Source organism: Octodon degus, unplaced genomic scaffold (genome assembly GCF_000260255.1).
Source record: "Octodon degus isolate 3935 unplaced genomic scaffold, OctDeg1.0 scaffold00058, whole genome shotgun sequence".
Lineage (NCBI taxonomy): Eukaryota > Metazoa > Chordata > Mammalia > Rodentia > Octodontidae > Octodon > Octodon degus.
In genome coordinates, this window is record NW_004524634.1 from 5,170,638 (window position 1) to 5,184,040 (window position 13,403).

General features: G+C 42.4%; 1 protein-coding gene across 2 annotated transcripts in view; it reads left to right on the forward strand.

The window, feature by feature from the left end:
* Stambp (STAM binding protein) overlaps positions 1-13,072 on the forward strand; it is a 36,087-nt gene extending 23,015 nt beyond the window's left edge. For both annotated transcript variants that reach the window (XM_004634095.2, XM_023718470.1), the window contains exons 6-10: positions 1,100-1,224; positions 2,507-2,644; positions 9,726-9,838; positions 10,609-10,708; positions 12,461-13,072. In XM_004634095.2, coding sequence (XP_004634152.1) covers positions 1,100-1,224; positions 2,507-2,644; positions 9,726-9,838; positions 10,609-10,708; positions 12,461-12,517 — 533 coding nt within the window. In that variant the 3' untranslated portion in view covers positions 12,518-13,072. The remainder of the gene's footprint in view (positions 1-1,099; positions 1,225-2,506; positions 2,645-9,725; positions 9,839-10,608; positions 10,709-12,460) is intronic.
* Positions 13,073-13,403: the final 331 nt, after the last annotated feature.

Here is a 13,403-nt window from a genome sequence, read left to right on the forward strand (position 1 = left end):
AAAAAAAAAAAAAAAAAGAACAACAAAATATAGTAGTGGGACTGGTGTAGGATAATCACTCCTATTCCAGAAAGAAAAAAAAGGGGGTAACTAATGTCCCAATTTAAGTCGAGAATGCAGTAGAGAAACGTTAGGTCTGTCTTCTAGAGAATAATTTCCTTTGACTCCCAGGCCCTATGTCCTGGGGCACACTGGGGTGGGACTTGGGCCATCAAAGCTGTACGCAGCTCCATTTCTATGGCTTTGCTAGGCATAAAGTCCACCCAGAGTCTCAACTTTGCTGGCTGGATTTACGTACTGACAGGTCCTGCACTTCTGGTGTCTTGAGGTACTATCCCCCATCTGAGGCTGCAGGCACCCTGTCCTAGAGAGACTCTTTGTGATGGCCTTGCCCTATGGAAAGTCTCTGCTTGGTCTCTCAAGCTATCTCTAACATCCTTTGAAATCTAAATGGAGTCTGCCATGGCCCCCTAGCTTTTAAAGGAATTAATTTATATTATTATGGGCGCTGAAAAGTCCCTTAACAGACTTTATGCAAGATGGAGAGCCTAGAATGTTGGTAGCATAGTTAAACCCACATCCTAAAGAAAATACAGCCTGAGAAACCAGGAGGCCCCTGGTACCACTCCTGGGGTCTAGCGTCCAATAACCAGAAGTCCTGATGTTAAGAACGGGAAAAGGGTATCCCCACTCCAGGAGACAGAGGAAGGAAACTGCCTTTCTTCTGCCTCTTTTGTTCCATCCAGGCCCCAAGCTGATTGTGTGCTGACCACTCATGTTGAAGGCAGCTTTTGCATACCCCAGTTTCCTACAGAAAGTGACACCCAGAAATAATGCTTTGCCAGTTCTCTAGGTGTTCCATAATTGAGTCAAGTTGATACCTACAATTAACCATCACAACTCCCAATGAGCTATGACCAGAAGTTGAAAAAGGGACTGCATAATCCTCCTTTGGTGATGTCAGGATGAGGTGCCTGCTCACCGTCTGATGCTGGGGGAACCCAGTGACATAGAATTGTTCTTGCAGGCTGCCAGCTATGAAGTCTGCTTGGGGATACTCAGCCCCATGGTCTCAGACTTTTTCTCGTCTCTGTTACAGTTCCTACAATCGATGGGTTGCGTCATGTGGTGGTGCCTGGAAGGCTGTGCCCACAGTTTCTTCAGTTAGCCAGTGCCAACACTGCCCGGGGAGTAGAAACCTGTGGAATTCTCTGTGGAAAACTGGTAAAAACAAACAAATAACCTTTTGTGAACTGAGACTGTCTTCTTCTTGGGCTGTGTGACTCAGAGAACATATTTGGGGTCAGTTATGCTTTATGCCAGTCCCTTCACAGAAGGAACCTAGTACTACACATAATATAGTCCCTTTGATTTGGTGGATGTATTTGGTTGTTTTTCAGAGTCTCGAGTTCAGCTGATTACTTTAACGCTGTTTTTAGAAATGCTAACCTTAGTGAAAGATCCAGTCATACGTATAGATCATCTGAGCACCTACTTTATGGTAGGACTTGGGGATTTAAGGCGTAGAGCATGAGATGTTATTGAAACATCTGGTGAATGTTTAATTTTTTTAAAAAATTACTACAGGGGGCCAGGGAGATAGCTCAGTAGAATAAGTGCTTGCCTGGTAAACACAAGGGCCTGAGTTCAATCCCCGGTTCTGCCAAAAAATAAGATAAAATAAAATGAAAATGAAAAAATTACTACAATAAAAGACATGTTGCTGTTAATCCCTCCAAAATACCCCACACACACTTTGAATATACTGCAAACTGCTTCAGGAAGTGGTAAGAATAAGTGTGTTTAAGACAAGACAGAGTGCTTTGAGGCAGATGAATGGCAATGTATCTTTTGCTGTAATTTTTTATTTAACATTCACTGTAGATTTTGATGACCCCCATATGTGTCCACAAAACATGTCCATTCACTTTGGAGAAATGGAAGACATATACCAAAAAATGAAAAGCATGCTAAGTAGTATGTATAATATGAGTTCCAGGAATTTTGAGGAAGGGTCACTGAATGAAAATACGTAAAGGACTGGTTATTAACCCCCAGGTGCATCATGGATGAAGTACTTGAGTTTTAAAGAAGAAGACTGGGGCTGGGGCAATAGCTCAATGGCATAAGTGCCTGCCTGGCAAGTGGAAGTTCCAGAGTTTGATCCCTGATACAGCAAAAAATAAATAAGTAGAGAAAAAAAGAAAGAAAGGAAGGCAGTGAAAGCAAAACTCGCTTTAGTTGTGAACAAGGCTGTGGTGTTTCCAGGCTCTCCCTCATGGAGTTCTAAGGTTGGTCTCAGCATCTGTCACTTCACAGCGCACCCAACAATGCACATGAGCAGCCAAGGTGAACCCACACGGTGAGGGGTTCATAGAACACAGAAGAGACCCACACTGGGATGGAAGGGGCCTTCCCAGTGTAGGTGTCTAACTCTTCACTATTAGAGACAGTGGGGTTTTAAGAGTGTCTGGGCATCGTGATGAGTTGTTTTCTCCTTTGGCAGATGAGGAATGAATTTACCATTACCCACGTGCTCATCCCCAAGCAAAGTGCTGGGTCCGATTATTGCAACACAGAGAATGAAGAAGAACTCTTTCTCATACAGGACCAACAGGGCCTCATCACACTGGGCTGGATTCATGTAAGCAAATCTGAAAGAAGGGCTTGTCTTCTCTTTTCATTGTGAGAGAAGCACATTGCTTGCTGCCTTTTTTTTCTTTGGCACAGGGTCTCACTGTGTAGTTCGGGCTGGCCTCAAACTCACTGTGTAGCCCAGGCTCACAGGTCTTCCTGAGTGCTGGGATTGCAGATGCGTACTGCCACAGCCAGCTCACTTGTCTCTTTCTTGGAACAAAGTAAAGCAAATCCAGATTTTGTATTGTTTTTCCCTCAAAGATACTTGACTGCTTACACTCCAGTTTTGATTTCTGAGTACTGCATAGGGTTTTTACACTTTTTAAGTCTTTTGTTTATTTTTAATAAAAATAAATTGGTCTTTCTAAAGCTTCGATTTCCCATTGAATGTGAATGTTAATAAGATGGTGGCCTAAAATATATGTTTTGGTCATAGAAACTATGCCAGTACAGTGTGCTGTATACACATAATACTCCTAAAAGATACATAAATCAGAATATTTTAAATGAACTAAGGAAGTTAATCAGATGATTATATTCTGTACCTTTGTGTAAACCAGAACTTCCACAAATACACGTTTGCAAAACTTACAGAGACTTCGGGTAATGTTCCAGTAAATATATTTCCTTCTCTAAAGATTATTTCTTGGGGCCGGGGAGATGGCTCAGTGGAATAAGTGCTTCCCTGGCAAGCGCAAGGGCCTGAGTTCAATCCCTGGTTCCGCAAAAAAAAAAGAGAGAGAAAGATTATTTCTTAACTGTTTTCTGTTGCTTCCAACCCCTCACTCACAGACTAAACTGCTATTCATGTGTGAGATGTATGAGTTGCTGCCAAATAAATTGGCTTATTTCTGATTTAGGAAGATTGCATATAATCGTATGTTAGAACAAAAAACACTGACCTGTGAGATGGTCTCATGTGCTTTCATCCTTTCTTCAGTTCAATTATAGAAGTATTTACTGATTTGCCTACTATTCTTCAGCCCCTCACCATTGTAGATGGGGATGGAAAATTTACCACCTATCTGCAAGGGGACACAAGGGTCTATAAAACATGACTTTAGTCTCACAAAAGAAAATTACACAAATAGACAATGTACAACTCATCCCATGAAGTAGAGTATGCCGAGGGCCCCTAGAGGTGCCCAGTAGGGCCTGTACGATTCAGATGGAGAGATTGTACCCAGTGTGCTTAACGGGAATTGTGACCAGGTGGGCCAAGGGGAGCTCTGATCAGGGCAGTGATATGACCGAAGTTCTGCTTTAGGAAACTTGAAGGCAATTGAAGGTAGGATGAAAGGGAAAGATCATTGTAGAGGCTAGTGTGGTGATAAAGTCGAGTGAGCTGAGAGTTAGGATGATGGCATTGTGTTTGAGAAGGAGGAGGTGATGGCAGGGCTTCAGAGAAATTAGGGAATGAATAATAAAGGATAATGAGTAAGACTCAGTGATGACTCAAAGATTTCAGGCCTGGCTCATGGGGGTGGCTGTGATCTGCTCCTAAGCAGACAAAGGGGATGCAGAAGGAGGACTGACTGTAGGAGCAGGGTTCAGTTCAGAGCATGTTGATTATAAGGGATTTATGAGCCATCAGGTTGTTGGAGGTAGTTACCAGATGGTTGGGGCCAGGTACATGGAAGCAAGTTCAAAGCAGGAGGCAGATCTGGGAGGCTTCTGCCCTGAGCTGGCCTTGAACATCAGCAAGGAGAAGTGAGAGCAAGAGGAGAGATTTACTGACAAGCTGGGACACAGGCTGAGGAGATGTTGGTAGTAAAACAGATGTGTGAGAAGGTAAGGTCCATGTTAGGGCACAGAAACCACAATGGGATAAGGAATTTCAGGATACTAACTGTGCCACATAATACAGAGAACTCTGACCTGGTGAAGTCCTGGACCTGGGAGAAGCCACTGATGTTGGTTACTGGGTTTTAGGCAGTTATGGGGATAGACTGTAAGGGTTAAGTCATGGGGATTGAGGTTGTGGCAACAGTGAAGTGAGCCCTGCCGTGTTGAGTAGCTTAGCTCCATAGGAAGGTATAGAGATGACGTGCTGATTTGAACCTAAACTAGACATGCACTTGAGTGAATCCTGAAATAACATCTATGGAAGTGAGGAAGTAGGATGCTGCCAGGGACCTTCTCCTACCCAGTCCTATTTCCTTGTTGGAAAAAGTGAACCTTCTGCTTTTGTCATCATCCCTTCCTTGCTTTATTTATAGAGTGCCACCTACATGTGTGTCTCTAAACACCACAGTTTAACTTTACTTGGTTTTGACCTTTTTATAAGTGGAACTGTACAATATGTGTTTTTTATTTGTTCTTTTATTTGGCCTTTTGAAGGTACACCCATATTCTAGGTTGTGGTTGTCTGAATGTATTTTTATTTTCAGTAAGCTAGTGGAGGAGGGGTATCAGGGCCAGGGAAGCAAGGTAAAATGATAGCAGGAGGAGAGTATCAGATGCGAGGGACAGAGGGAGTTCTTCTTGCTATGGGAGAGAAAACACCTGTTCCTCCAAGACAGGATTAAAAGAAGAAAGAGATACAGAGAGTTCTGAAATATTTGGAGAAGTCAGGAGTACTCATTTCAGACCAGCTCTCTTGATTTTGGAGTCCAGGTCTGCTACTAGAGATGGATTTAGAAGCTGGAGGAGTTGCGGAAAGTTTGGGATAATTACTATTTAGACTTCAAGTAAAACTTGGCCACAAATAAAGGTCTATGTATCATTGAGTGGCCAACTGTGAACAAATTTAGAATGTAAGTTGACAGTAATTGAAGTATCCCCCCCCCATGATATTTCTACACCAATAGAAATTCCTACTTTGAGATTTAAAAAAAAAAAAAAGCAGACAATAAGTTTTGTTCAGACCTTAAAATTTCAGGAGAGTGCAAAAAATCAGTTCTTCCTTCTGTACCTTACCAACTATAAATCAGCTTCCCTGGGCCAAAACTTTGCATGGTCAAATATTGATCATAAAAGTATTGGTAACCCCACCACAACCAGTCCTGGGGATGACCTCTGCCTTCTCCCCTCCTCTACCTCCTATTTCTCCACTATGTCTTCTCTTGCTCCTCCCCTATCTCCACCTCCTCCTCCTCCATATCTTCCACTTCCTCCTCTACCTCCTTCTCTTCCTTCTCTCCCCCATCCTCCATGGTTCTTCCTCTTCTCTTCCCTTTCTTCCTTTCCCTTCCCTTCCCCTCCCCTCCTCCTCCACATCCTCTCCTTCCCCCTCCTCCTCCCTCTAGATCCTCCATCTCCTCCTCCCCCTCCTCCTCTCCCTCCACATCCTCCTCTTCCCCCTGTCCTCTCCACGTCCTCTACCTCCTCCTCCCTTGTCCTCCACCTCCTCCACCTCCTCCTCCCTCTCCCTGCCCCCATGTCAGCCCCCCTTAGTCTCCATTGCTCTTTCTTGTGGCTTTTGTGCTCCTGTCCAGTCACTCAGTGGCTCCTCAGCATTCACCCTCCTTGCTCACTCCACTGCTTTGCCATGCTCTTGTTTCGTTAAGAAAGTGCCTTTCTCAATCCATAGTAGACACAGTGACTATCGCTGTTGTCCAAGAAACTTAAATGGATCTGAGAAAGGAAAGTGTGAAGAAGGCATAGTAGCTTAGAGGGAGCTGGGATAGCAAAACAAGGGCTTGTTTTTTTTATTCAATGTCAGTTATTTACCAAATGCCTGTTGTATCTCTTCACTATCTTTTAAGCCACCCAACTATAGATTTTAGCTTTGGTTGGCTGATGTAGGCCTCTTTTGCACCAAAGTTCTTATACACCCTCTGAGGACCCAAGTGGATCACAATTTTGCTCCACAAACCTCTTCTACTCTTCATAAGCTCGTCTCAGCATTCTGTGGAGTGATGCTTTGCAGATAAGACTGCAGGTGAGAATCACTTAGTGAGCTTTTAAGAAGTGTTCAGTCTCTTGATAGCTACTTCCAGGAAGGGGTACAGGGGACTGTGCACTTGACAAGCTTCTCAGAAGCTTCAAGTTTTGCACAGCACATGAAAACACTGGTCAGTTGTACCTATTTATTTTCTGTGCTTTTTCAGTCAGTGAAGGTTGATGTCCTTTTTGAGTCATGTTGGGTTTTACTTTTTCCATCCTTACTGAGAATCACACCCCCTCTGAGACAAACGTAAGTCTATATAGTTGTCTGTCTTGACATAATATACCTATTAATAAAACATGACTAATTGGGAATGAATAAAGTGAATGCCAATATAGATGTTGCTTTAACTGACTGCCCTCAGAGTTCAACATCTTGTTCTTCCAAAGAAGCTGTCGTCTTTACCGATTTAATCAGTCTGATGCATTACCCACGGAACAACTTTTGCCAGTAGCCTTATGCTTGACCTTTTACCAACACTTCTCTTGAGAAGAATTATTCATCTAACTGTGCCTTAGTAGGACCTTGACTTTCATCACATTGAAATATTGGGCAGCATGTACCATCTGCTGTAGGATGAGTGACCTACATGGGTATAGAGAGAGCTCACTAGGAGTCTGTTAGAAACACTAGAGAGACTCTAGAACAGTCAAAGCTTGAATCATCTAGACAGATGCTCACACTGCTCAAGAAGTACCCAGCGCCATTCTCATGCTGTTCACCATTGTTTCCATTTGTTTGTTTGGTTGGTTGGTTTTGAGATACAGTTTCACTAAGTAATCCAGACTGGCCTTGTACCTACTGTGTAGCCCAGGCTGGCCTTGAACTCATGCAGTTCCTCCTGTCTCGGCCTCACTACCCAGCCAAAAGAAATGTAATGCTAAGCCCTGAAAAGTGCACATATTATCCTAACTCAGTTACAAAAAAAGATAAGAAATGGGATGACAGTGTGCACCCCCACACCTGGCCGCCATTCTCCTACTTACTTTATCCATGGATGTCCATCATGATAACAGCTTCAGTTCTGTGGATCCCAGAGTGAATTCAAAGAACAGGAGGCCAGAGCAGAAAACATACAAATAGTCTCTTCCTATCTCTGACCCCCAGACATTGGTGTCTTTGTGCTTCTCCACTCCTGCTGGGCCTTCAATCCTTGTTCCACAGGGATCCTTGGTTGTCCCCACTGCCCTGCCAGCACACTGGGCTCACCTCTTGTCTTCACACTTGAAAGCAGCAGTTATTCTCACTTGTCTTCTCCCTGTCACACCTGAGACCCAGCCCCACCCCTACTCCCCACCACATACCTGTCACACCTGAGACTCAGCTCCACCCCCCCAACCCCACCCCCACATACCTGTCACACCTGAGATACAGTCTATCCAGGTATCCATATTCTTGACTTTCACAAAGCTAGTCTCCACACCCCAGGCCTGTCTCCTGTTCTTATGCAAGAGAGGCCATTCCTGGCCTACTGACTCTGCCACGCAGGTCTCATACAACCCTGCCACACCGATGTCAGTGTCAGCATTTCCACACCTACCCCTCTCCTCATGTGTCTCTGTACCCATAATACCTTCCACTCCCTGGACAGAGATTCCTCACAAGAATCCACACCTGAATGCCAACATGGGTGTGAAAGTCCTGTGCATAACCTAGTGTGGGCCTCCTAGTCATTTTCCAGGCATGTGGACCACAATGTTGACTTCTGCCTTGTTCATTCTGACCTTGGAGTTCAGTTCATCTCCACTCTGCAATAGTCTTCAGCTGTCAACATTACATATCAATAGGTATTTCCCTCACGAAGTCCCAGATGGGGCTTGAACTTGACCCCCTCCATGCTCCACTAGTTTAATGGCTTCCCACTTAGCCTTTGCTTTGATACCTCCCCTCCCCAGGCTTTGTAGTCTATACCTCATCACCCAGCCAAAAATTTAAGAACCCATCAGACTGCATGAACCAGTGAGATTGGAGTTCCCTTTATAAACAGTACAGACAGAAGTTTTCTCCTTTCTGTTCTCTACTCCTCTCCCCTCTGCAAGAAGTCAAAGCTGCCCAACATCTCCACTGTCTTGAATGAGAAGCAAGAAACTTTAAATAATTTTATTGAGAAACAAATAGCAATGAGACAGTTTCAAAACCGATTAGTAGGACAGTTTCATTAATTAATACCTTGCATATTGTTGTCCTTGTAGTGGTTATTCATGGTACAAGATACAGACATGATATCCTGTCAAAACATTCTTAGTACAAATCTTTCTTCTCATTGAATTAAGAGAAAGTAGCTGTATATCTATCCTAACTATTTTGTATATACAGATACAAAATGATCCTTCATTTATGTCCCTTTTTTTGTTTTGTTTTGTCAGAGATAAGTATTCCATTGCCATTTAAATATTGTAGGTGCATGAATTCAGCAAAATAATTCAATATAGAAGAAACTTTCAATCTTCTTGGTCTTCAGTTTATCCTTGGTTGCTGAGAAGGTTGTATGAGTAAATTAAATGAATATACATGTGATTTCATATCTTCTCTGTAACTGAGTTAGGATCATATGTGCACTTTCCAGGGTTTAACATTTCTTTCAGACATAACTCACACTGTCCATCAGGACTCCCACGAAATCCCAGGGCAGGGTTCTGCTCAGTGTTTTTGCGTATCTAATATATCCAGTCACTCAGGAACTAAAATGGTATCAGCCTACATGGCTTTCCGGAAAAACCCTCACCTACGTAGCAGCCACTCTGTCCAATGCATTAAATATAGGTTACTTTATTTTCTTAGTCGCTTTCATCCTCTTGTCCTTTTTCACTGCATTCCTCACTACAAACACTTCTTCCAGCCTCCAAAACTGTCTTATGCCTGTTAGTCTGTAAACTTCTATTTATTTTATTCTTTGTTTTCTAGCACTTTATAACGGGAACATACCTTTTGCTTTTTGACAAAAATATATGATGTACAACAGGGTGTTTTGAAACAAGCACACGAATCTCTTCATATGTGTTATACTAGTTTACAAAGCTGGAAAAAAATAGCTTATCATGAACTTCAGGGGTATCCATCTTAACTGCAAATATCTTTGTATATACTTGCAGAGGAGGTTGGGTCCAGCGGGTGGGAACTCCCTGGGCCTACCTCCCTTCGTGGGCCTGCTGTGGTGGTTCGCGCTCACAGGAGTTCTTGGCTTGTTCTTTCTTCTCAGACGCATCCCACACAGACTGCCTTTCTTTCCAGTGTTGACCTGCACACTCACTGCTCCTACCAGATGATGTTGCCAGAGTCAATAGCCATCGTCTGCTCCCCCAAGTTCCAGGAGTGAGTACCCGCCACGCCATGCTTCGGGCTGTCATGAGGAAGTAGTGGGGAAGAAAGCCTGAGAGCAAAAGGTCTCTGTTCTTGAGACCGTGTTCTTTCTAAACTTCAGAGATTGTAGTGTTAGTTAGCTATTCTAAAAGGCTCCTTTTAATATTTTCTAAAATAAAAAAAAAAAACTTGCTTATTTTAAAAAGATATCCAAGTAACAACTTTGTTGCTTTTCTTTTTAAAAAAGTCCATAAGAAATTTGAGGTTTGATTTGAAGTGATAGGAACTTCAAGAGTTTGGTTTTGTTTTGTTTTTCCTTTTTCTTTTGGCAGAACCGGGGATTGAACTCAGGCCCTTGCCCTTGCCAGGCAAGCATTTATTGTACTGAGCCATCTCCCTGGCCCAAAATGTACTTTTTTTCTTTTAACTTTTTTTGGGAACTTCAGGAGTTTGAGGTTGGGTTAAAGAATTTCAAAAGCAAACACGTTATCTGAGAGTTTTCACTTCTTTTTCATTCCAAATCCTATTATTTACTACAAATTCTTAGCAACTCTTATGTAGTGGTAATAATGAAGCATCCTTTAACTGTGATTTGTTTACCATGAAGCAGCCTATAACCCAGCATCCTAGAGAAGCTGTCTCAGAAAGAGCTCTGTGCTACTGTCTATTGTGTGTGTGTGCACGCGCACATGTGTGCATGTGCGCATGCGCATACATGTATGCATATGATAGGAATGGTAGGTACCATTGCTTTACTCTGAGCCTGCCTTTGCTAATTTCAGAACTGGATTCTTTAAATTAACTGACCATGGACTAGAGGAGATTTCTTCCTGTCGCCAGAAAGGATTCCATCCACACAGCAAAGATCCACCTCTGTTCTGTGTATGTATCTACTGGGAGAAATTGGTGCTCTATTTTAAGCAAGAGAAACAGTCAGAGCCAGTGCATCACCTATTCTGAGCCACGTGGAAATTGAGGCTGTCAGTTAACTTTCCAAGTCCCCATTATAAGGACATATGTACATGGAGAGCAGTGTGGGATGGAATTAAATTTGAGTCACGGCTCTGCCATTTAATGGTGAGAGTGACAGAGATCTGTCTATCTTTGAGACCCTTCTAGGGCCTGATCTTTCTCATCTGTAAAATATGTATAATAATTGATTCTTTGTAGGGTGATGGAGAGAATTACTGGCTTGAACCACCACTGACCCATGCATGACTTGCCCATCCAGCAGCTTGTACCATCGGTGGTACATGCATGAGTGTCCCACCGGGTAGCATGGGACAATCCCATTGGATGGTACAAGTGCCCAGTGGGACAGTCATGCATGTATGGCCCTATTGTGAACTTAAGTAGAGACTGGAGATACAGCTCAGCAGTAAACTGTATGCTTAGCACGTGTGTGGCCGTGGGTTCAGTTCTTAGCACTGTCCCCCCATCCCTTGGCAATATATAAAGAACATCTAATCTAATGTAATTAAATGTTAGTTTTGTTCTTCATGCATTGCCATTGGTGAGGCCGCACTTCACGAAGAGATTTGAATGTAAAGGGAAAAAAGCCACTTAGGTCAATTAAATATATTTGGTTCTAGAAATTTGCTTAGATAATGGAGCTTTTTAAGACCTTCCTAGGAAGTTGTTTTCTCCCCTAAGTTCTAGTCAATCAGAAACAAGTTTAGTTGGTGATAAGATCACTGTGTCTCCACTTAGCCCGGATCAGAGTGACAGTTTTGCTTTTCTCCACCCTGGCCTGCAGTACTACTGCTTCTTCTTTTTGGGTTCAGAGAAAAATGACCAATTTGGAAACAGAAACTCAGAACTTTTTGTCATGTAAAAAGAACTGGGTCACAAGTTCAGATGCAGCCTGGACACGTAGTCACTTAATAAGATCCTATTTTAAAAAACCAAAACAAACAAGAAAAGAAAAACCTAGCTCAATGTGAAGGTCCTGGTTCAATCTCCAGTACTAAAAATATAAACAAAAAATACAAAAACAGAAAAAGAAAAAGTGGGGATTTTTATACCAAAAAAGCCTTAGGAAGTAACTAAGGGATAACTTCAAGTAATAAAAAGCTGATGCATAAAAAATACTATTACTCTCAGCACTAAAACTAAGACCTCAGGGAGTGATAGCTTTCAGCTGAATACAAAGAACTTTCTAGCAGATGTTCAAAATTCATTCTGCCTTGGATATAATAAATATGTAGGTACCAGGATGTTGAAATAGAGACTTCATACTCAGAAAAAAGCCAGGGACACAAATGCACAGGTTTCTAGTTACAGAGACTCCTGTTACATCCCCAAAGTGAATATTCTTCCTTGTGATAGTAAGTGTACTATCTAACAACGACTAAAAAAACCATAGTGACAGCTGATTCTTATAAATTAATATATATTTTGCAAACAGCTCTAGAATGTATGTGCCTTTGAAAAATAAAGATGTACAGGGAGACACTGATTCAGTCTAGAAGGAGGACTTAGTGAAAGCAATGATTCCCAGGTCTGTTACCATTATTGTCATTTAAGTAGCAGTCATGCTTTCAGATATTTAAATGAGCATTTTAAATGAGAAGTCTTTAAAAAATGCCTTTTCAGAGTTTGCTAAGACTTCACCTTTCCTTTTCTGTGTTGCAGAGCTGTAACCATGTGACTGTTGTGGACAGAGCAGTGACCATCATGGACCTTCGATGAGAATTTGACTCACACACCTGAGAACTGTAAACCTTATCTGTGTACTGTAGCCCCTTGATCTGAGCTTTCCAGGAAGATCTGGAAGCTTTTTAAGACAGAATAAGACCTGGATATCACTTGGGGAAGAACTGATTTTCTGTATCAGTTTGAAATGAAGAAACTGGATATGTCTTTTTAGACAAATCTGGAAAGGATCATGATCACAGAAAAGCCAACTAACTTGAAAATTAAATTGAGAGACTGGTATAATCAAGACTCACATACCTTTCTTTCTAGATTCACAAATTGTTCACTTTCTGTTGCTCTCGTCTGTCTTCTAATTTCCCTGCCAACTTGTTTATTATCTACCTTCGGACTAAATGAGAGCGTCTCTGCAGAAATTTGAAGCCATTTAGAAATGCTTTGGGATTGTCCTTCAGTTTAGGCAACTGATTACCAGGGGGAGGAGCAGATGGTGAGGCTCAGGAACCCTGAAGAATGATGTTATCAGAAATTATGTTATTTAACAAACACTTCAGGATATTTTTCCTCTATAATAAAGTAATACTAAACTTATTGGGTTCTAGAGTGATCAGTTCGAGCGAGCTTCGAATGAACAACTTGAATGAAAGGTCTGGTTGAGAGGGAGGTAAGAGGGAAGGGCATTTGAGATGTGCTGACATAGAGATGTGTCCCCGCCTCACCTTTAACTGTTAAGTGTTTTTCCTCTGCTACTGTCTTCCAGGGGCATGAAGTCACCTCTCTTCTGGTGCTGTCTCAACTGGGTCACCTGTTTGTTTCCTCCTTGCACCCCACAGACTTTCAGCTGATGGTAGTAGGTTACTCTTCAAGTAAATGGTAACATTCCCTAGCCACTCCTCCTCCCAAATTCCACTGTGGTGCCTGT